The 25,005-nt window shown below is 37.2% G+C and overlaps 1 protein-coding gene across 2 annotated transcripts; it reads left to right on the top strand.

The window, feature by feature from the left end:
- The first annotated feature begins 428 nt into the window (after positions 1-428).
- On the top strand, positions 429-24,027 carry FAM199X (family with sequence similarity 199, X-linked). 2 transcript variants are annotated; one of them, XM_059050308.2, is made up of 6 exons: positions 429-1,003; positions 8,807-9,026; positions 18,250-18,399; positions 18,780-18,941; positions 20,003-20,269; positions 21,538-24,027. In XM_059050308.2, the coding sequence occupies exons 1-6, from the start codon at positions 807-809 to the stop codon at positions 21,706-21,708; spliced, it is 1,167 nt and encodes a 388-aa protein (XP_058906291.1). In that variant the 5' UTR covers positions 429-806; the 3' UTR covers positions 21,709-24,027. The 2 variants fall into 2 exon arrangements, with proteins under 2 accessions (XP_058906291.1, XP_058906292.1); XM_059050309.2 differs by having other exon boundaries at positions 430-1,003; positions 20,003-20,140.
- Positions 24,028-25,005: the final 978 nt, after the last annotated feature.

The raw sequence follows: 25,005 nt of genomic DNA, 5'->3' as shown, positions 1-25,005 counted from the left end.
CTGGGGTTAGGTGATCAAGGGTGAAGCAGGGACTATTTCTTCCTACTTGGCCCACTTCCCCTGCAGGTCATTGCACAGTGCTGGGCACACACACTTCAGGAGCTCAATAATTACTTGTTGAATTGGGACAGGGTGATCGAGTGTGCTGGGAACCAGAGCCTCCGGATTCTTTCTCACGCACCGCAGTGTGACCTTGGCCAAGTCCCTTTTCTCAGGACTGCGGCTTGCTGCTTTGTAATCAGCCGAGGGTGAGAAAGCGGAGGAGGAGGTTGGCCTGAAAGCGCCGAGGCTTTCCAGCGTCTGGAATCCCTGATTCAACGCGTGGAGGGCAGGGCGGGGCGGGGCGGAGCCGGAGGCGCGGGCTGCGGCGGGAGGAGATTCAGTTCCTCCTCCGCGCCAGCAGGGGGCAAAGGGAGCGGCTTCCCGCCGCCTTTCCTCTCACTGCGGGTGTCGGGCAGACTGCTGCAGTTGCGAGCGGCGAGCGCAGTGGGCGGGCCGGGTGGCGGCGGCGGCGGCGGCGCTGCACTGACTGGGCTGGGCTGGGCAGCAGCAGCGAAGGCTGAGGTGGTTGCAGAGGCCACTGAGGCTTTGACTGAGTGGCCAGCAGGCGCCTGTAGCCTCGAGCAGCCCCTTCGTGCCTCCCGACACTCCCCGGGCAACGGTGGGCCGCGGTGCGCAGCCTGCCAGGGAGCTGCGGCGGGCACACCCCGGCGGCGGCGACAGCGGACAGGTTAGAGTGGGGGCAGGGACGGTCGCGGGAGCAGCAGGGGGCCGGAGAGGGAGCCAGAGCCAGGCCATCTCCAACCATGTCCGACGAAGCGTCAGCCACCACTTCGTACGAGAAGTTTCTAACCCCCGAGGAGCCCTTCCCGCTTCTAGGACCCCCTCGCGGGGTGGGCACCTGCCCGAGCGAGGAGCCGGGCTGCCTGGACATCAGCGACTTCGGCTGCCAGCTCTCGTCTTGCCATCGCACGGATCCGCTCCACCGCTTCCACACCAACAGGTAAAAACCTCCGCTGAGGGCAGGGGCAGACTGCTCACACCCCTTCTTCCAGCCGGAGAACGCCGGGTTCCCCCCATTCTGGCCCTCCGCCTCGGGTCTGCGTTTCCAGTCGCCCCCTCCCCCACCTTCCTCCGCCCAGCGCTCATTCCCGGGCTCCTTCACTCTTCCCCTCCCTATTTCACCCTGTCCTCCGATTTTCCTTTTGGCCGGCATTTTACCCTCTCTCTTTTCCCCCATTCATCTTCTGACCCAGCGACTCCTCCCTTCCCCCTCCCGCCCCATCTGTACCCTGCGAATCCCAGACCCCAACCCTTGATTCTTAGATGCTTCCCTGTTTTCATCCACCCTCAAAAGTTTAACCCCTTCCATTTCCGGTACAATCCAATCCTCCGTAGAGAGGATTTCAGATGGCTCAAAATCAAAAGTCGATCTTTTTGAAAGGTGGCACTTTAAAAGCTAGAATCTTCCTTTTCCCAGTTTTTAACCTGTCTCATAGCCCTATTTCCACCCCCCAACCCCCCATTTTTTTAGTGAAGCTCTAGGAAACCAGGCGATTCTTTTTTTTTCTTTGCTCTATGAACTCTTTGCCTTAGCGCTTTAGGCCCTGACAAAATGTATAAGCTTAAATCTGGAAGATTCCTTCCTGAAGCACATCCTTTGGTTTGCTCCCCCAGTGGAAGGATGCAGCGAAGCTTAGGATGGGCTTGCTTATACAAATTTATTCAGAGGGTGCATCCCCTAACTGGTTTTATTGGAAGGTAGAGTGTTCTGGAGAATTCCCTCATGCAGGCATTTGTGTTATATCAAATGTGGGGGATTTGAAGATGTTTTACACATACCCTAACCTATAACATAGGTGCATACTATATGTATATGTGTGTATACACACACACACAGAGGCATGGGGGGTGGAGAACAAGGGAGGAGGGAGAGAGAGAGGGATTCATCTATGGAAAATACTGGAGTTGAATTAAGGAGTCTAGTTCTGATTTCTGGTCCACTTTACAATATGAACACGAACAAATCCTTCCACATCCTAATGCCTTTTGCATGCTCCCCCCCAACCCCTTAAATCAATCTACAGAGTTACTAACCTGCCAAGTACAAGGAATATATAAAATATGATTCTTACCTAAAAGAAAGTTATAGTCTGGAAACAAGGTGTTACAATTAAATAATCATACAGAACATCGCTATAACACATTTGAAAATAAAACGGTAGTAAACTTGTTACAACTGTTCCAAATCCTCATTGCAAAAATGAGGAAACTGAGGCCCAGAGAGAAAAGACTGTTCAAGTTAATGAAACCGAGTCAGGCAAAGCCAGGATTACTCCTTCAGAGCCAGTGATGAAACTTGGAACAGAACTAATGGCTCCAGTGTTATAAATGGTTGTTATGGTTTCTTTGACTAACTCACAGAAACCCATGATGTGACTATAGCATGAATGTAACATATTTATGAAATCAAGTGTGCTTAGAATTGTTTGCATTGGAAAATAAGGTAAAATAATACTTGTGCACATATTTGATATTTTAAGTTTTGCAGCACTGGAATAAATCATATACAGAGGAAAGTTAAATGATCTCAGAATTAGCCTGCTCTGATGATGAGGGCAGGGGAGTGGGGACAGAGGATGAGGGTAAGTGCTGCCAAAATGTGTGGGGGTGATTGGGAGTGAAGCATGGTGAATAATACATTTCTTACAGCTTGTTCTGTTCTTTCTCCTCCTCCCCATTTTTTCCTTGTGTTTTTCTACCCCTTGTCTTACAGACCTTGGTAGGGTCAAGGTTGTTTTCCAGCATGAGGTGGTGAAGATAGAGGGGGAGGTTCTTGTTCAGCCCCAGTTTTCCCAAATCAAGCATTTTTTCTAGTTACTGCCTGCTTTTTTAAACCCCCCCTCTCCTACCCTACTTTTCACAAGGCTTGGAATGGTAGCAGGAGGTCTAGTGTATCTTGCTCTGTACCCTCCTCAGCGGAGATAAGGGGAAGCAGAATTAGCAATTCTTACAGCAGGTGATGTTTCTGCCATAGGCTACCTTGCTTTTAAAATCTTTTCTCCTTCTGGAACATTCTGCCTTCTTACCTCAGGATGGCATTTGAGAGGACCATATGCTTCCAGTCATTTCTTTTCAGGGAGAAGAAAACAGCTAAATCATGTATGTGGGCAAAGTTTAGTTTAGGGAGTTCTTTTATTTTGGAGTTGTATGGGTCACAGCACATTTACCAATTCAAGCAACAATCCAAAACAAATCAGATCTGAATAGTTGAGTTCTGATATTGTGCCTTGGGTTTAATCATTATAAAACAAGTTTCATTGAAAATAGAAAGCTTGTCAGTGGGTAGGTACTTGATTTACCTTTATTTTGTATCTTCCTTGTTACCTGATAACAAAACTATGGAGATTGTTTAAATAATGCTGTTGATAAGGGCCTTATGATGATGATGATTTTGTGTCTGCTCGTTTACTGGACTCGGGGGTATCTATGCAGTCTTCATTAATCAAGAGAGTCAAGGCACTATTACTTATGATTCCTAAGTTTGAATGTTTGTTACGTTTAGAGTCACCTGTGACTTAGATTGGTGTGTCACTGGTCTAGGTTCAGTGGAAAATAAATTACACGAACATAGCCAGCTTCCTGAGAATTCACTTTTCTAGGAGTATCTTTTAGGATTTTATGACCAAGTTGGGTTTGTCTAGAATTTGGGGGGAATAAAATAAACTTCAGTAAGCCAAAAAAACTTAAAACTTATTTCATTTTTAATTGAAATATCAATATGGAATATATATATAGTTTTTAAGGCTATTTTTTAGTTTGGGGGACAGGATTTTTCTGGTGTAATTGTGGGTTTTCTCTTAGCATTTGTCCATGGTAACTTCCACTTTCATCAAAAAAAGGATACCATTTAGCAAGTTGAAAAAAATATAATATTGGTAGGTCGTATAATTAAGTTGTGGGATGAAGGAGGTTAATATGAACTACTCAGTGTGTTATTCTCTTCCTGTTTCAGGAGTACATCAATACTTTGACATTGAACAATTGTGAAAAGCATGTGGGAGGACAGTGCCTCACTTTTGTATACCCTATTGGCAGGATACAAAATGAACTACGTATTGTATAAAGCAGTTACTCAGTTCTGTGATTTCAGAGCCCCATTTTCAATCACCATTAACTAGAAAAAGCCCAAGACTACCATGTGCCTTTTGTTCTACCCACAGTTTTCCTGTCTTGTTAGAGAATTACAGGTGCAAAAGAGTTGTGAGTTACAGGTGGGAGAACCACGTTTCATGAAGTGAGATATATTACAGAGGCAGGAGGAATTTGGTTTGGGGGCTTGTTGTGACAAATGGAGAATGGGGATCAGGCTTTGGAGAACTATTTAGGCTAGAAATGTAGATTTCTAGAACAGAGATTCCAGTACTGTGATAGGAGTGTAACTGTGGGATTACAGAGGCTGAGAGAATAGAAGACACTTTTCAGTAAATTTAGCAGGGAAAGGAAGGAGAGATGTGGTAATTTGAAAAAAAAAGTGAAGGTTTCTTCATTTGTTTTTTTGCCTTGTTTATTTATTTATTTTCCAAGAACAGATATTTTAGCTCCTTAGAAGCAGCCCACAGGAAAGAGAGAAATTGAAAATACAAGAGCAGGTGGCATGACAGGAGATGGATGGGATTAACTCAGAAGGCCAAATGGAAGAATTAGCCTTAGAAATGACATGGAATGTTATTTACTTCCCAGATTGTAGAGGGGGTAGGAGGGATGGGTAAGGATCCCAAGACAATGGAGGTCGCTGGGAGGAGAGTTGGAAATTTGAATGAGTAAAGTAGGGGGGTTGTGTCATCTGCTCTAACTTGGGACCTTGATGGCCTGTTGGGCTCCAGAGCAGTAGCAGAAGTCAGGGTGGCTGTATGGGGATTCTGGCTGGGAGTCAGTGATGAATACAAAGAGGACTGTTAACTGAGAATAAAATGGCATGGATTTGGAATGACTTTCATCAACTTGACAGTAGGACTGTTCCACAGTGCTCATTGGCTGGATTCTTATCCTGAGAGGTAATAGGTCTACCTGAGAGAGAAAGGGCTGCAGAAGAATGTATGTGGTGCACATGCTTTTCTTAATTTTAGAAAAATACCACTGAAAGCTCTTCATCTGTGTATTCTTGCTGAAAAGCCTTGCAGATAAATGTTCTTGGCTTTTTATTTTTAATTAAAATTTGGGCAGCAAGCCTAGTTATTGAGTTAAACCCCATTTCATGGATCCTTTTCAACATTTCTTTTAAAATATGGAGAAAGTCTCCTTTGTGAATAATTGCATGGTTATAGCTAGGATCTTAGGTAGTTTTCTCTTAGTGGAATAAGATGTAAGGGCTTTGTACATTTGAAGAGTTCAGTGCTGAGTACACGTACACAGTGCTCTTCCATTACATATTTGAAACCAACAGAACAGTCTAAAAGCATCTCTTAAATTCCTATTATAAAAGTTCATTATAGAAAATTGTGGGCATATACGAAACTATAAAGACCACTTATGATCCTTTTCACTAAAGATAACAGCTGTCAACATTTTGATGTTGTTACCTTTTTTTTTTGGGGGGGAGCACATCGCTAGCAGGATCTTAGTTCCCTGACCAGGGATTAAACCCCCACCCCCGGAGTGGAAGCGCCAAGTCCTAACCACTGGACCGCCAGGGAATTCCCTGTTGTTACTTTTAACGTTATTTCTTTCTACATACATAATTTTAAAAACCAGGATCCGGCTATATATATAATTTGTGACTAGGTTATTTGCAGTTACATTTTATTTTCTTTTTCAATAAATAGCCTGAAAATATGATTTTAATGATTTTTAAAACACCATTATTCAGATATAGATATATCATTTAATTATTCCCAATGTTTTGGGGGCATTTGTTTTTCCTTTTTCTGCTATTATAATATTGTTTGGACATGTTTGTATATACATCTTTTTTCCAAAATTCTGTTTGGGGAAAGGGATAGATTCTTAGCAAGGCAATTACTGAGTCCAAAGGAATGAACCTTTTTAAAGCTCTTTATATATACACTACCAAATTGCTTTTCAGAAAGATCATGCCAGTGCCAATTTAACATTCCCACCAGCAGTGGATGAAAGTACTTCCTACTTGGTTTTTATCTACCTTGTCTTAAAATAATAAGAATAAGAATATTTGCATATTAGAAGATAAAAGAATTTTTTAAAAACTCAAAGTACTATTTTTCTATTTTGTAAATGATTGTTTCAAGTATGAGACCAATTTCCTTGCTGCTGTTAATTTTAAAAAAAGAAAAGAACAAGGAGCTAAGACTTCTAAGAATACCCAGAACCTTGTAACATCTGTTATAAAGTTATAGATCTGGAAAACTGAGGAACATCCAGATTTTGCCCTAAGGTAAGAGCACAAAACCAAGCAAATTCCTGACTCCCTTGTCAGTGATCTAATGATTAGGTTAAAAAAGAGTCATTATTACTCATGAAGGGAAACACATTTCTACTAAGTTTTCAAAGCTAAAAAGAAATTCTCATTAAAAACAATTATCTAACAGCTTTTCCTAGTATATGACACAGTGCTTTGGCACATTGAAGATGCTGACTAAATGTTGTTGAGTGTGTGAAAGGACAGAACTCTCACTGTAATTGTCATTCACAGCTTTCTATTGCCTTGTTGCATGACTGAGGCACTTTGGTTAATTCTACCAGGTTTGTTGATTTTTAAAAAATGAGGATACTGCTTACCTAGCAAGCACGTGATGAAACTAGGTAATGTTACAAGGTATTCTAGGATTCTTAGGTGAATTTTAGGTTTTTGCCTATTTATAAAAGTTTGTTGACTGCTGCTTTTATATTACTGAACTATTAGTTTAGAGTGTGTGCGTGTTTCAGTGCTTTAAAATACTCTACTTTTAGTACAAAGGAAAATGTGCCACTAAATTGTCAGGATGCCCAAATTTTGTAAATCAAGAACTTTGGAATTAAGGTTAGCTATATAAAATAAGAGGGGAAGTTTAAAAAATGAATACACAATTCGGGAAAAAACTGGATTTAATGAAAGGTGAGAAACAACCTAATAATAGGTAATAGCAAGCTTTTCTTCAGGAAGTCATTATTTTAGTACCTTATTAGTATCAGATATACTAAATCATGTCTTAAGGGTTAATTTCCCTAGGCTACTGCCAAAGCAATGAAGGTTATCTCATTAATAATATAAAGCTAGTGGAAATTTATAAAAGAAAACAGATTTGTAAATTTCAAGCTAAAAAATTTAAAAAATATATAACCCTGCAACAAATAATACAGACAAAATGTTAATATCCTTAACATATAAAGAACTCTAACAAAATCAACAAGGAAAATATTAATACCTAGTAAAATGCTGTAGCAAAATAGCTGATAATTATTTTTAATTTTGCTCTTGCCAGTAATCAAAGAAATAAAAATTGATATAAAAATGTTTTTCTCCTATCAGCTAGGTAAAAATTTTAAAAATGAAAATTTCGGTGCTGTTAAGGTTGTGGTGAAATGAGCACTTTTATGGACTGCTTTTCCAAAAAGGCTGCACTAATCTGGGGAGGGCAAATTAGTGCAGCCTTTTTGGAAAAGGCTAAGTATACTGTCACCCTTAGAAGTGTTCATATTATTTGACTCAGTAATTTCCTTTCAAATAATCTATGTTGAGAGATTATATATTTAGATAAATAATTATAAACAAAACGGTTTCATCTCAGTATTATTTGTAATACCAAAAAAAGAATTGGAAACAGCCTAAGTACCTATTATTGAAGGAGTAATGTTAAATAAATTATGATACATTTAATCAGTGGAATATTATATAGGCATTAAAATGTTTTCAAGTAATATAGTTGGGTAAATGTTCAGTATATAATTTTTTAAAGTATATAATGTTAAGTGAATAAAAGTAGGATACTAATATCTATCTACACACACACACACACACACACACACACACACACACACACACACACACACACACTGCTGATTCTGTAAAACTATACATATGCTTATAGAAAAAAGTGCCCAAACATTATGGATCAGTTATTGTTAGTTAGTGGAATTATTGGTCATTTTAATCTTATTTGTCACTCCTTTCTTGTTCCAACATCTTTTCAATGATCCTGTATATCACTGATATGTAAAAGTTATTTAAATATAAGAAACACTTTGAGCTTCTACCTGTGTACTTTGTTTGTGCTTTTCTCTGCCCTGCACTGGCTACTCTCTTCCTTTAATAATAATAGCTGCCATGTATTGAGCACAGTTTATGTCTGCTGAGTGCTCTGTATGCATTCTCATATAATGTAAATAGTAACCATTTTAGTAACCATAAGCATTTTAAAGATGATGATCCAGGCTTGGGGAGAATTTGTTTCGCCTCACATCAAACAGCAGGCAAGTGACAGAGCAAGAATTTGAACTCAGTCCGGCTCCAGTCAGACAGATAGGAAAGTAGAGAATAGTGTAATGAACCCCATATACCCATCGTGCAGCTTCAACAATTACATATGGCAGTGTGCTTTATCTATACCCCTACTCATTCCTCATCCCCTTCCTTATAATTTTGAGACAAATCCCAGACATATTCATTCATAAATATTTTAGTATGTATCTTTAAAAGATAAGAGCTCTTTTGAAAATAATCACAATATCATTATCGTATCTAAAAATATGCTCATATTCCTCATAAATATAATAATTGTATCCTATTTGTATCTTAGAATTGTGTGGATTCTGTGGTTTCTGTTGTGATTTCTTTTGTGTTGTTTTTAAGGTGGAACTTAACTTCCTGTGGAACAAGTGTGGCCAGCTCAGAATGCAGTGAGGAGCTGTTTTCATCAGTTTCTGTTGGAGATCAAGATGATTGCTATTCCCTATTAGATGATCAGGACTTCACGTCTTTTGATTTATTCCCTGAGGGGAGTGTCTGCAGTGATGTCTCTTCTTCTATTAGCACATACTGGGATTGGTCAGATAGCGAATTTGAATGGCAGGTAGGATATTTTTTCTTATATTGCCATCATTACTCCATAAGTAGAAGTATGAATTTCTGTTTTGCTATTTTCATCTCTACCTCAAAGTAAATTTCTCCAATGTTTATTCAGTCCTGGAGATTCTCTGACAGCATTAAGAATTAGAAGAAATATGTATCCTTTACTTTTGCTAACGTACCTTTTAGGCTTCTCACGCTACACATACCTTTTGTACATTTTCATGTAATTTAATACTTGTATAATGTTCCTATTATTATATATCATTAGTACCTTTCTGTGCATTAATCCAAGCAAATTTTCTCTTTACTGATAAATGGCCTTCATGTCCTTATAGGCACAATACCTTTACATCAAGGTCATGTTATATATCTAAGATCACAAACCACTACATAATACATAATTTTTCATTGTTATTAGGAATATAATTTCTCATTTTGTATTCTCTTCATATGTAGAGATGTTTTTCACCTAACAATGTTTTTTCTTCTGTGGCACATATACCACATAAAATGGCTTTGTGGCAAATTGCACTCATCATAAGGCAGCATTTCCAGTCTTTCAGAAAATGTAGATCATGTTATGGCAACATCCATTTTCTGTTATATTCAACAAATACTTGAATATCTGCTATGTTTGAAAGTCATCTAAATACTTGAAGTTGTTTTCCAAAAGATAAATCAAACATTTTATTTCAAACAATTTTTATTAAAATATCAAATACCGAATAACATAAAATTAAAAATAAGTTTCCAAGTCCCACTCTTCTGTGGTTACCAAGGTTAAGAGCTTGTGCAGATACAAGCATGCTTGCCCAGCGTTAAAAACACACAAAGGGACTTCCCTGGCGGTCCAGAGGTTAAGACTCTGTGCTTCCACTGCAGGGGGCACAGGTTCAATCCATGTTCAGGGAACTAAGATCCCGCATACTGCTCGGTGAGGGCACCCCCCACCAAAAAAGAAAGACACACAAAAATGGGATCATACTTCAGCTACTGTTTGGCCCTCTGCTTTTTTCAACTACCTGTACTATATCTCATTCTTTTTGATAACTGCATCATAATTTAATCAGTTCCCTAATAATGAATATTTAGGTTGGTTTCAGTTTTTTTCTTGTTATAAACAATGCTATACTGAAAATTAAGGGGTTTTTAAAGAGGAAAATATAATCCACAGCCCCTCTATTTTTAAATTTTATTTTATTTCAAATGCTTCTATTTCATATACAGTTGTAAATATGATATGGATAAAAATTATTAATTTTTTTAAAAAATTGAGATAAAATATCCCATTTTAATAATTCTAACATGTATAATTCAGAGATTTTTAATATATTCACAGTGTTGTAGAGCCATCACCACTATCTAATTCTAGGACATTTCTATCACTCCAAAATAAACCAATGCCTGTTAGTAGATAGTCCCAATTTCCCCCTTCCCCCATCACCTGGCAACCACTAATCTACTTTCTCTATGGATTTACCTATCTGGATATTTAATATAAATGTACTCATATAATATGTGGCCTTTTGTGTCTGGGGTCTTTCACTTAGCATAATGTTTTCAAGGTTCATCCATGTTATAGCATATAGTATTTCATTCCTGTCTTAAGTCAGCTCGAGCTACTATAACAAATACCATAGACTGGGTGGCTTAAACAACAAACACTTATTTCTCACAGTTCTGGAGCTTGAAAGTCCAAGATCAGAATGCCATCACGGACAGGTTCTGGTGAGCACCCTCTTCCTGGTTTGCAGATGATTGCCTTTTGCTGTATCCTCACATAGAGGTGGGAGAGAGAGATAGCTCTGGTCTCTTGGTCCTCTTATAAGGTCACCAGTCCCATCACACAGGCTCCACCCTCATGACCTCGTATAAGCCTAATTACCTCCCAAAGCCCCACCTCCAAATATCATCGTGTTGGGGATTAGGACTTCAAGATATTGATATGGGGGGTGACAAACATTTAGTCCATAACAATTCCTTTTTATGGCTGAATATTCCATTTTATGGATACATAAAATTTTTTTCATTCATCAACTGATGAATTGTTTCCACATTGGGGCTGTTATAAATAATACTGCTATGATCATTCAGGTACAAGTTTTTATATGGATGTATATTTTTAATTCTCTTGGATATACACTGGAAGTTGCTGGGTCATGTGATAAATTTATGTTTAACTTTTTGGGGAACTGCCAAAATGTTTTCCAAAGTGGCTGTACCATTTTACATTTCCACTAGCAATACATGAAAGTTCCAGTTTCTCCACATCCTTTCTAACACTTAGTATCATCTGTCTTTTTTATTATAGCCATCCTACTGTGTGTAAAGTGGTATCTCGTGGTTTTGATTTGCATTTCCCTAATGGCTAATGATGATGAGCATCTTTTCATGTCTTTTTGGCCATTTGTATATCTTCTTTGGGGAAAATGTCTACTCAGATCCTTTGCCCATTTTTAAATTGCATTGTCTTTTATTGTTGAATTGTAAGAGTACTTTATATGTGATGGCTACTAGGCTCTTATCATATACATGATTTGCAAAAATATTTCCCATTCTGTAGGTTGTCTTTTCATTTGATATAGTGTCCTTTAATACACAAAAGTTTAAAGTGTACAGAAGTCCAATTTATTTTTTCTTAGAGTTCTGTGCTTCTGATGTCATATTTTAAAAAACATTGCTTAATCCAAGGTCATGCAGATTTTTCATCTGTTTCCTTCTTAGAATTTTAGAGCTTTAGTTCCTACATTTAGATCTTTGATCCTTTTGAGTTACTTTTTGTATATGGCATAAGGTAGGACTTCCAAATTCATTATTTTGCATGTAGATATCCAGTTGTCCCAGCACCACTTGTTGTAAAGACTAATTTTTTCCTTATCTAATGGTCTTGGTACCCTTGTGGAAATGAATTGGTCATAGATGTGTACAGGTTTAGTTCTGGACTCTCAATTCTATTCCATTGATACATATATCTATCCTTATGCCAGGATATCCTTATCCTTATGTTTTGATTACTCTAGCTTTGTAATAAGGTTTGAAATCAAGAAGTGTGAGTTCTCCCACTTTGTTCTTCTTTATCAAAATTTAGGATCAGGTTGTCCATTTCTGCAAAAAGGGAAGTTGGAATTTTGATAGGGATTTCATTGAATCTGTAGATCAATTTGGGGAATGCTACTGTCTTAACAGTATTATTAAATATTTCAACCCATGAACATGGTCTGGAATGTCTTTATTTAAGCCTTTAATTTCTTTCAATGATGTATAGTTTTCTGTGTTTAAGTCTTATAGTTCCTTGGTTCAGTTTATTCCTAAACATTTTATTCTTTTGATACAGTTGTAAATTAAATTGTTTTCTTAATTTCATTTTTTTGGATTATTCATTGCTAGTGTATAGAAATACAGTTGAGTTTCATATATTGATTTTGTATCCTGCAACTTTGCTGAACTTATGTATTAGCTTTAATAGTTCTCTTTTTCTGTGTGGATTCTCTAGGGTTTTCTACATTTAAGATCATGTCACCTGTGAATAGAGATGGTTTTCCTTCTTCCTTTCCAATCTGGATAGTTGTTTTTTTTTTTTTTTCTTGCTTAATTTCCCTGGCTAGATCTCCAGTACAGTGTTGAGTAGGAGTGGCAAAAGCAGGCATCCCTGTTTTTTTTCCTGATCTTAGGGGAGAAGCTTTCAGTCTTTCACCTTTGAGTATGTTAGCTGGAGGTTTTTCACAAATGTCCTTTATTATCATATTGAAGTATTTCCCTTTTATTCCTAGTTTGTTCAGTGTTTTTATCTGAAAGGGTGTTAGATTTTGTCAAACACTTTTTCTGTATCTGTTGAGATGATCATGCAGTTTCTTCATTCTGTTAGTTTGATGTACTACATTGATTTTTGTATGATGACTCACCCTTGCATTCCTAGGATTAATCCTAATTGGTCATGGTATATAATCCTTTTAATTTGCTGCTGGATTTGGTTTGCTAGTATTTTGTTGAGGACTTGCATCGGTTTTCATAAGGGATATTGGTCTGTAGTTTTCCTTTCTTGTGATGTCTTATCACTTTGGCCTCATAGAATGAGTTGGGCAGTGTTCCCTTTTCTTCTGGATAAGATACTATAATAAAATTCTCATTTAACATATAAACTTTTTCATGATCTGCAAATTATTCACTTAATGACTACATAATAGTCCTGGTACTCTAGTATGCCAGAACTTATGAAACCATTCCACTATTTACATATGTTTCAGGTTTTTTTCTGTTATAGATAACACAGCAGTGAGCATCTTTGTGTGGGTACATTTTTATTTTTCAGTGCCTCATTTTAAAAAAAATATTGAAGTATAGTTGATTTACAATGTTGTATTAATTTCTTATGTACAGCAAAGTGACTTGGTTATACATACATACATATATATATATTCTTTTTCATATTCTTTTCCATTATGGTTTGTCACAGCATATTGAATATAGTTCCCTGTGCTATACAGTAGGGCCTTGTTGTTTATCCATCCTATATATAATAGTTTGCCTCTGCTAATCCCAAGCTCCCATTCCTTCCCTTCCCTACTTCCCAGTGCCTCATTTTTTTAAAGTGCACACTTTGTATTGAAAATAAGACCACAAGGATTCTTAACACAGTATAAGCAAATGGAGTTCTGATAATTGTGAGAAATATTTTTTCTGCTTATTTCATGTGACTTAATTTAGAGTTATCATCCATAATGTTGCAAAATGGTAGGTGCTTTTTAATTTTAATTGCTGACTTCTTCACTCATTTTATGAGTAGAGTGGAAAACTATCCCGGACCACTCACTGTTAATGCACATGACTGACAACACCGAAACAAAAATAAGGCCTGCCTTAGTAATGTGTCTTCCACTTCTGAAATTGGAGTGTAGGTACTCTGTTACCATGGATATTTGCCATTTAAATATGCTAAAAGGTTTAAAATGTTCTCTTGTCTTTGTGGGATCTCATAATCATGAACAGTAAATTACCCCAGAAGATAATTACAAATTATGTGTTAGGATCATTGTAGGCTAAAAATCGTTGACTGTAGTTTAAAAATTTGTATTACCTCTGTTGTGATTAAAATCTGCATATGTTTAAATCTTTCTTTTAAACAGATGTTTCCGTTACTACTAAAGTAAATATAAATGATTCATAGATTCTCTGGGAAGAGAAATGCTAACTGCTTGATAAGGCAGGATTTTAACCTTAGAATGAAGTAGCATTTTAGCATTTGAAGTAGCGTGAAAACATCTTGCCTTGCTGATGGTTTTCTTTGCTTGCAGTCCTTTTACTATTAAAGATATATTTGACTAGTCTTAGAACTTGAGAAATTATTTTATTGTTGAGCAGGAAAGCATAGAAAATTTGAAGAGTGAGTAATTCAGCTGTCATGCTTGAAACCTAGAGGTACAATTTGAAATTGCACATCAGCTGTTAAAGAAATGAGCTTACTCATAAAATTTTGCTGCATATTGCAGAAAATATGGCAGAGGTTTGATTTAATTCTCCTTACTTGTCACAATTACTGATTCTAATATAGATATACCAAATATTGTTGTCCATGAAAAATACGAGATGAGAATTATTAAGCATTTTTATCCTGAAATATATTATCAGTTATAAAATGGAAAATTGCTGGTCTAATAAATACACAGGAGCACATACAATTAATTATCCTGTGTATCTACAGCTCTAATCCCCTATCTCCAATTGACTACTTGACATTTCCAGTTGAATGACCTTATTATTTAATGCTAGCCCATTATCTGATGCTGAGTCCTTGATGAGTAATGCAACTTCCGATTACAGTGTTTCCATGGGGGGGAAAAAGACTCTGCTTTGTGACATGTCTTACAGTGTATTGTAAAATGATTATTGTCATTTCAAAGGACACTTGTACTTGCTTTTCTCATTATCACTGCAAACTCTCCATATCCCAAATTGCATTCTTCTCTCATTCCAAACTACCTGCAGAGCAGGACAGCCTGACATAGTCGAAAGCACTGGACTTGTGTCCTCCTTTGGATGCTGCCACTAACCGTATGACCCTCCCTGGATATCATTTTTCCCTTATTTTTAAAATGGGATGTAGGACTAGAAGATCTATATAACATTACTTCAGGTCTCTTGCCATAAAAAATGAGGTCTTTAAGGGCTGTATGTTAACCAGGGTGGGTTGTATGACCGTGAAATGTTGCCAGTTTTCTTCTGGTCTCACATATGGCCATTTGACTATTATCCTTATCCATTCAGTTATCAAATAGTCTTATAAATTGTATTTCATTTGAAAATTTCCCTATCTGCTCCCATTTTTCTTTCCATTTTTGCTTATATTAGTCCAGGCCCAGATCACAAGAAAAGAGCTTCCTAATTCCAGTCTTTCCTCTATTTTGTCCCCATACTGCTTTTTAACTCATCTTCCTTCAAGACCAATTTCATCATTACTACTTCTACTTAGAAATGTTATTGGTCTACTTCTTCATATTATATAACAGCTCTAGTTCATTTGTTAGACTTTCAAATCCCTAGCACTGATTTTCTGTTTTAATTAATTGGTCTCTTTAACCTCATCCTATCTTTTTTTCTTCCACCTGTGGTTTTATTAACTTATTCTCCTTACCTGAATACCTTTTCCTTTTCCCCATGCTGTCATTCCAAGAGACTACCTTGTGAAATTTAACCCAGCCACTTTAGCAACATGAGGTATTCTCTGAGGGTTTATGCTCCTTTTTTAAAAGGGTTTAAAACCATGGCAAGGTATAGAAGAAAGGGACATACTGCGATTTATTGAGTATCACCCATGTGCCAGACATGTTACCTTTTGTAAATCTCTCAACAGTCCTTTGAGATGGATGACAGTAACCATAACTTACTGAAGACTCTGAAGCTCAAAGAAGGGAACTAACCTACACAAGATCACATGACTAGTGAGCAGTGGGGCTGGGATTTGATTTGAACTCTGTTTGGGATCTTTTAACCTCTCCCCAGAAAAAAAAATGACCAAAGAACCATTAATTGACTGTCTTTTACCACCCACCCCTCAACAACCATGTAAACAGAATTAAAGGCACAAGTTAAAATGCTTAACATACAGTCTGGCACTTAGCAGATATAGGCTAAAGATGAATTCTTAAGTTTTGAGAGTATAGATACTTTGAGAGTTCCTTTCTCTACCTAATTTATCAAAGGAGCTTGAAGTAGGGGAGGCCTTTCATCTGATAAGGAGCATCTCATTTTGTTTTAGGAACCCCAGGGAGATCTTTAACATAGTAATGTGATTTGAAGTTTTTCAAAGGGAAAATAGCAAAATATTTTACTGACGTTAAAGGCTGAAAAAGAGATGGCCTTCACGTGTGCATTCAGCAATCATTCTTTCATTACACTGACTGATAACATTTGGGCTAAGGGTGAACAAGCAGTGTTAGTTAATGAGATTTTAAAGGAAGTCATACAGATTGTTGGAGATCACTTATATGCTTAGATTCATCAATGACAGTCAAAGTGAAAATGTGGTTTTTAAGAGTAATAGCTAACTTGGATAACTTCATTCTAAACATCATGGTCACCTTGCGTAGTGATCAACCCCCTTTTTGTGGCTTCACTCATCTCTTCTATGCAATTGACTCCCCAGTGCCTGCCCCCTTGTAGTTCTCTAAGCTTTAATCTTGTAGCTTCAACTCACGCTAGGCATTTCCATTGATGACTTGTCATCTCAGACATGTGTTTGCTATTTGCTATGTTTATATTACAGTACAAAAATTACATGTTTGTGCTATTGTATTATCTTTCCAAGTAGAATATAAAGTTCTTGTGTAAGGACCATGACTTACACTCCTCTGGATTCCCTGTACCTATTACAGTGCTGTGGGTACAATACGAGGCCAAACACATGTGATTGCAGTAATCTGCATTGATAAAATGGCTTTTCTTTTTGGTAACTTCAAAACCTAGTAATCGGGCTTCCCTGGTGGCACAGTGGTTGAGAATCCGCCTGCCGATGCAGGGGACACGGGTTCGTGCCCCGGTCCGGGAAGATCCCACATGCCGCTGAGCGGCTGGGCCCGTGAGCCGTGGCCGCTGAGCCTGGGCCCGTGAGCCGTGGCCGCTGAGCCTGGGCGTCCGGAGCCTGTGCTCCGCAATGGGAGAGGCCACAACAGTGAGAGGCCCGCAAAAAAAAAAAAAAAAAAAAAAACCTAGTAATCACCTAGAGTTCAGATATAATTGCAAAGTCTATAGAACCAAAACAACAAAAAGGTGCTGTTTTGTACATTGTAGAAATGAAAACATTATTTTTGAAGATTGTTATGTACTCATTGTAGAAGAAAATATTTTATCTTTCTAAAAAATTACTTAAACACATTTATTTAAAATTAAATCCATTCCAACTTTTGGAGGTGATGGATGTGTTTTTTACCTTGATTGTGATGATGCTTTCATGGGTTGTATGCATATGTCCAAAGTCATCAAATTGTATATATGAAATATGTACAGTTCTTTGTATATCAGTTATAGCTCAACAAAACTGTTAAAAAATTAAATCCATTCTAACTGATTTTTAATAGGCAGTGTAAAATTATAGCACATATTTTTGCTGATATGATTTTCTGTGTGTTAGGCTTGCTTGATTTCTCCTTTGTCTACACGTTGTCTCTTGCCATTTTTTTCTAATTTTTCTTTTATAATACTTCTGGTCTTTAAAGTATTTTTCTTTATATTAACAACATATTTAAATTAGATTAATTATCTTGAGGTTATGAATACAGACATGAGGACAAGGGCTATGATTTGTCTTTATATTGGCAGTATGTCTAGCACAGTGTCTGGCAAAGAGCCAGGTGGTGGCAGATCACTCAGGTCTCTTGAGATGGAGACTAGTGCTCCTTATTCATTATGCTGTGTGGGTCCTAGCCTGCATTCACATTATGAATTTAAAACCTTAATGATGATTGACTCTTAAGTTAGCATTTTAACAAGCCTTGATTGTGATTTTAAGCTTTTGGAAAATATCTCTCATTGAATAAGTGACTGTATATACAAAGAGTATGTTGATGTTGCTGCTTTGTCTAAAATAGGAGTGGATCAGAGTTAATGTCTTCTGATTCTGTATTTGTCATTAGTCTTTTATTAAAGTCATTTTTAATCAATATAAAACATGTGGCATTTAAATTTTTTTTAAATTTTTCTTTCCCTGCCCCCTTTTCCTTATTTTTATAAAGTTACCAGGCAGTGACATTGCCAGTGGAAGTGATGTACTTTCTGATGTCATACCCAGTATTCCAAGTTCACCTTGCCTGCTTCCTAAAAAGAAAAACAAGCACCGGAATTTAGATGAACTTCCTTGGAGTGCAATGACAAATGATGAACAGGTAGCGATCTCAACATTTTTAATTAAAAGCGTATATGTGGGGGACTTCCCTGGTGGTCCGGTGGTTAAGACTCCGTGCTTCCAATGCAGGGGATGCAGGTTTGACCCCTGATCGGGGAGCTAAGATCCCACATGCCGCCTGGTGTGCCCCCCCCTGAATAAAAACACACACACATATGTGAAGCTTGATTTATTGCCTATTTAAAGCTACTGGATAAATGTGGATTGCTTAGTAGATATGAATTTGAGCTCTAACTGATTGTTTTGTAGGGAACAAATATAATATTAAGTGCTTCTGATATTTAAAACATTAAACATTACACACTAAAAGATCAGAGGTTTTGGCATTGATCTTGTTTATTGTAATTTTTCATCATATAGGTGGAATATATTGAGTATCTGAGTCGTAAAGTCAGTACTGAGATGGGTCTTCGGGAGCAACTTGATATTATTAAAATAATTGATCCTTCTGCTCAAATCTCCCCTACAGACAGTGAGTTTATTATTGAACTTAACTGTCTCACAGATGAAAAACTGAAGCAGGTATGTAAAGAAAGTACAGATTGTACAGCTATTGAAAATACCATTGTTTTATGACATGTATACTTGATTAGTCATATGTAAATACATAAATAATTAAGGTCAAAATCACTGCTGTGAAATGTAGTATTAGAACACATGGTTTTAAGAGGTTTCATATACATCTCACCTGGCTGTACCTTTCTGGGACCATGTGGGTCTAGAACCTGCTTTTTAGTTATGCAGGTTTTGAAACCTAATTTCACAATTTAAGGGGTGGTTATGCTAAAGTATAGAGTTATTCTAACACAGTTTACAGAAGATAATTGACAGAATCAAAATATTGATTATTGAGAGCTGTACTTGAGTGAACATCTGAGCTGGGGGATTTGAATAGTCTTATGCAGTAATTGAGCCTGGCTAGGGTAAAACAATTAATTTTCCTTCTCCTATTCTGAGGTACACATTTCTGGTATCTTCTATATATAGGCTTTATTTCTCTTTCCCTGATGCATAGCTGAATGAGTACTTATGTTCTACTTTTTATTTTTTGCATTTATCATTTATGAAACATTTCTCAGTATTTCTCTCAACAGACATACTATAATATTCTACGCTCCAGCCCATTTTTCATTAGTATGGTAAATTGATGCCTTGCATTTGAAGACAGGTACTGTGGGCCCCTAGCTAAGATCTAGGAAACACTCTAATCTTAGATATAATCAGCCGATTACTTAAATCATCTTAAGGTGCAACCTTTAAAAAATGCCTACTCTTACGCATTTTATTTTATTGTTAGTTTCTGTTTCTAAGTGTTATTTTCTTATAATCCCAAATTCTAGAGGCTAGTAGCCTTCCATTTACTAATTATATTTTATATGCTTTTAAAAATCTAGAACTTCATAATATGTATTCTAGAATTTTGAACATTGTCAATTTTAGAGATTTCTTTTGTCTTTATATTCTACCTATGTGCATCTGTAGCACTTTGACAATTTTAAGTACAATAGTCTTCTTTTCTCCATTATTTTGAAGGCAGAATGTCGAGGAACAGCAGTAACCAGTTTTTGTCTGTCTGTTCCAAGGTCAGAAACTATATCAAGGAGCATAGCCCTCGCCTACGGGCTGCAAGAGAGGCCTGGAAGAGAAGCAACTTCAGTTGCGCAAGCACCAGTGGAGTGAGCGGTGCCAGTGCCAGTGCCAGCAGCAGCAGTGCCAGCATGGTCAGTTCTGCAAGCAGCAGTGGGTCCAGTGTTGGAAACTCTGCTTCAAACTCCAGTGCCAACATGAGTCGAGCACACAGTGACAGCAACTTGTCTGCAAGTGCAGCAGAGCGGATTCGGGATTCAAAAGTAAAACGTCTAATCAATACAAAACTTTACCTTTCAATATTAACATTAGTATTCCTTCATATAAATTTGTTGAAGAGTTATAATTATCCTGCTGTATAGTTGCCTGTGGGTTTTGGTGTTAATTGAACAAGCAGGATTCTCTCCTATTGATCAAAGCCCTCTGGGCTGAGTGCTTTGAAATGCTGTTTTGACGCACAGCCATATTACCTTCAATTTTATCTGATTTTCATGTCTGTTTTAAGTAAGATAAATTGATGGAAATAATGAGTGAGTCTCAAGGTTGCAATACTGACTGCAGCTTACTACTAAGCGGATCTTACTATGTTGCTGATGTTGCTGTCTATTAGCTCCTAAAAATGTTATGTATGTTTCTTGTGTGTGTTAAATGTTTTCTTAATGTTTTAATCTTGAATGTTTCTTCTTAGCTCTTTTTAAAGTGTAATAATGCTTTCTCTAATTTCTGTCTACTCTTCTGACAGTTGAAAAAATTCTGTATAATATTATTGGGCACATAAATAAGAAGTTTAAATGTATATAGAATGGTTCTGTCTTAGAGTTCGGTTCCTTGCAGTGGCGACAGTCTGGAGCCAACTTATGGATGATAAGGGTTTCTCTATAACTCTTTGGGAACCCAGTGATGACAAGGGTACACAGTGATTCCTTCCCTGGTTCTTACCAAAGTAGCAGAAACATAGCCAGCTTTGTTGGTTGCCATGGGTTTCCTTTGGATATGTGGTCATTCTTTTTTGGCATCAGTTCACCAGTGACAAGGAATAGAGTACCCACTGGGTTTCTAATGGACTTTTAAGATGGTATTTGCTTAATATGAAAAAGACATGGTTCTTTCCCAGCCATTGTAGTGCTTTTGGATGAAAGGCACCTTAAAAGCATAAGCATTAGAGATTTTAACTGTGTTCTCTATATTTGTATTCAGTATTGTTCACTACATGTTTCCTCTGCACTGACACCAGTGTGCCTTAATTTGATATAAAAAGAGTCTTAGAAATGATTGGTTATCCATAACTAGTCAAATGATAGAGTTTCAACCCTTCTTTATAAGAAGATGCACTGGTCAAATACCATTGAAATAGAATCTTGAAGAATCGTTTTCATGTCTAAGCTAATGGCTCACTTACTGGAACCAGGATTGTACTGCAGAGGAATTTGAACATCTCTAATCAGAAAATATAGAATTTGATCCATAAAATACTTTGGGGTAGATAGACCAGAATTGGACCTCACTGATTTAGAAATTTTTATTTTGACAGAAGCGATCCAAGCAGCGGAAGTTACAGCAGAAGGCCTTACGCAAGAGGCAGCTGAAAGAGCAGAGGCAGGCTCGGAAGGAGAGGCTCAGTGGGCTATTCCTTAATGAAGAAGTGCTGTCCTTGAAAGTGACTGAGGAAGACCACGAAGCAGATGTAGATGTTTTGATGTAATAAGGGTGAATTTATCAGCATTCTTTCTAAGCATTATTCTATCCTTATTTGTTTACATGCATCTTGACCAAACTTTTGTTGGTTAGGGCTGTGCTGATGTACTATTCATAATTTAGGTATGTGGTTCTCAGCAGGTGGTCCTCAGACCAGCAGCTTCAGCATCAGCTGAGAAGTTATTAGAAATGCATACTCTTGGGCCCCACCCCAGACCTAGTGAATCAGAAATGCTGCGGGAGGGGCCTAGCATTGTGTTTTAACAGGCACCAGGTTATTCTGCCACACACTCTAGTTTTAAGAACCACTGATTTAGTAAATGTTTTGACTATTTAAACTTCAGGGTGGTTAAGTGGGCTTTTTCAAAGACGAGTAATTTTACAGTTTAGAAGACTTTAAGGTACTGCTGACAAATAGTTTATTATATCAGTATACATATGTAGAGATCATAATTCAGTTTCCTTCTTAATGTTATGATTTCTTAGTTTAGTTTTTCTAAAGGGCCATAGCATAATTCTCAATTCCTAGTGGACATCTTTTTTTCCAGGTTGGGGTAGGGTATGGATTGCTGTTTACAATAGTGCCTTCATTAGGTTTAGTTCTATCTGTTTTCATTTATTATTAACTCAAAGGTGTAAAAACAGGCCCTGATATCTTTCGTTAGGTTTGTTTTTGTTTTTCACTTCATGTAAATTCAGAATCCTTTCTGCAAGTGATGACTACTGAGAAAATAATGTTACTAGTGACCGAATTTTAGACTTGATGCTATGTTGATTAATATTCAAATGGAGAAATCAATTAAGCAAAACAACCAATTCTACTTTTCCACTGCTTTTTGAAATTTTAGGCTGTGAAACTGTCTTAAAGGCAGAAAATATCCCTATCAAGTTCTTTTGTAGGTCTTTTTATTTTCAGCACAGCTCTAATTTTTAAATATTTGGTGTAACAGCTTCTGGCATGTGAACAGGTTAATGTTCAAAATTAATTAAAGAAAACCCTTACAGTTCTGCTAAACTATAAATTGCTAGAAATACACTGAGCAGTGAGATATTAAAAAAACTTAGCTTCTTGGCTACTAATAGAACTCTAATTTTAAATGTGAAATAATGGAGTCTCTTTAAATGTTTTCATGGAGAGTTTGTTATGAACATTAGAAGTACTGTGATTCCTTTTATTTTTCCACACATCTTTAAACATTCACATGGGTTAAAAAAAAAAAAGAAACTGATACTACTGACAATCAAGCTGCTTTCTGACTTTCATAATTTTCTTTTTGTTGTGGAAACTTAGGAGGTAATCATAATTTTGTAGGAGGAGTTGTAATCAATATTTTTTTAAACTCTAGAGTCAGCGGTTGATAGATTCCTACTTTTTTTAACATTGTATCATATCAAGTAACCTGTTAAAAAGATTAACAACTTAGATTATTAATTCTCAGTTGATAGAAAGGCTTAACCTTTTCTTACAGTCATCTGTTTTGAAATTTTGATTTTATTTTGGTTCCTCGAAGGTTAAAGAATTGAAACTGAGGACAAAATTGATATATTGCAGCTTTTCTGAGGACTCTGGCATGGTTGTAACATTTCGAAGACTACTAAATTCATACTTTAAATTTTTACTAAAATAAAAGTATATACGTATATATGGTTATCAGTTGGAGTAGTCCTTCGGACTTTCCTCTTACCCCCTCTTTGTGCTTCTAACTAGCTTAGAGGGCCCAAAGAGAGTTTGGGGATAGATCCCAGAATATTCTGAGGAAGACAGAAAGGGTCCACCTCGTTGTTTTCCCTTCCAAATATATGAAGAGTAAATGGAGAGAAGAGCAAATACAGGTGAATTCTCTACCTGCTCTTAGCAAAAGCAAAATTCCAGGGAATGATTGCCTGTTCTCTTTACCTACTCTTCAAGGAAAACAGGCTACTTTTGGAGATCATAGAGCAGCATTTATCTATTAAATACTTGGAAACAGTTTACTTGACAGTGACCAGTAAAAGAAAATCCTAATAAGACCAAGTCCTCTCCTTTCCCAACAATCACATAGTCTTATTACCCTAGATTTAACTTAAGTCACTATTAAACAAGTTTACCAAAGCACCACAGAGCCAATTTTTAAAGTTTATAAAGGTTTGAGTGTTTATAGTAAAGTGCGCCATGAAATTTTGTGTAAACTGGATGCACTGTTTTTATGGTACCATAAATTAGAGATAGCTCATTATCATTAAGTTGGCTTGGAAGAGATTGAAAGAATGAAAAGAAATTAAGCAACTTGGGTTTGCTTATGATCTAAGAGGGAGATTACAAAGTTTTTATCTACCTACCCCCCCCCCCAAATAAACAGCAGAAAAAGACAAAAAATTCTGGTCTTTGTTAATGTGCTATACTTTTTTTTCGGTTTTATTGCCTCCTGTAGGTAATTCAAGTTTGAATTATTCTTTCTTGGAATAAGTAATAAATTCAGTCTGGTCTCTTTCTGAGTTCAATTTAAAACAAATCCAACTCTATTTATTTCTTTTTAAATATAAACCCCAACTAACCAATTAATAAAAATGTGAGATTTATTTGCTCCAGTGTCAGTTCTCATCTGTAGAGAGTTGATGTTGGAGCACATAAGTCTTTCCTTTAAAAAATAAGCCTTCGGGCTTCCCTGGTGGCACAGTGGTTGAGAGTCCGCCTGCCGATGATGCAGGGGACATGGGTTCGTGCCCCGGTCCAGGAAGATCCCACATGCCACAGAGCGGCTAGGCCTGTTAGCCATGGCCGCTGAGCCTGCGCGTCCGGAGCCTGTGCTCCGCAATGGGAGAGGCCACAACAGTGAGAGGCCCGCGTACCGCAAAAAAAATAAAATAAGCCTTCTTAACTGAGGGCATGATAAAGTCACATCAGATTTATCCAGAAACATTTTATTAGAGATCTTGTATGTATGTCAATTATATCTCAACAAAACTGGAAAAAAATAAAGATTTCGTAAAAGCCTGTCAGTCCCTACCACAGCTTTTAAAAGTGTGAACCTTGAATTTAAACAAAATGGCATGTCTTTTTCCACAGTTTTGCAATGGAGTTAAAGTAAGGCAATGTAGTATAATGTGCAGTGGAGTATAAAGGGCTAATTCATTCTATCCCAAGAAGAACTTAGAGTAAAATAACTTTTTTTTTTCTTGAGACTTGTCTCATTTTTAGTTAGGTATGTTGGCAGTTTTGTCCGTTTCGTCAGTCCTTTGGGTTAACTAGATACTGCTGAATTAATCCCAGAAAGTGACTTGTAATTCGATGACTCCACGAATTGCGTGGACATTTCATTTTATT

Source organism: Kogia breviceps, chromosome X (genome assembly GCF_026419965.1).
Source record: "Kogia breviceps isolate mKogBre1 chromosome X, mKogBre1 haplotype 1, whole genome shotgun sequence".
In the NCBI taxonomy this organism is placed as follows: Eukaryota; Metazoa; Chordata; class Mammalia; order Artiodactyla; family Physeteridae; genus Kogia; species Kogia breviceps.
This window is presented reverse-complemented; position numbering and strand designations above follow the sequence as displayed.

Excerpts from the sequence above, each read along its gene's own strand:
- FAM199X (XM_059050308.2), top strand. The coding sequence starts at position 807 with ATGTCCGACGAAGCGTCAGCCACCACTTCGTACGAGAAGTTTCTAACC. Across the intron at positions 1,004-8,806 it reads CACCGCTTCCACACCAACAG|GTGGAACTTAACTTCCTGTG; the intron begins GTAAAAACCTCC and ends GTTGTTTTTAAG. Across the intron at positions 18,942-20,002 it reads CAGATGAAAAACTGAAGCAG|GTCAGAAACTATATCAAGGA; the intron begins GTATGTAAAGAA and ends GTCTGTTCCAAG.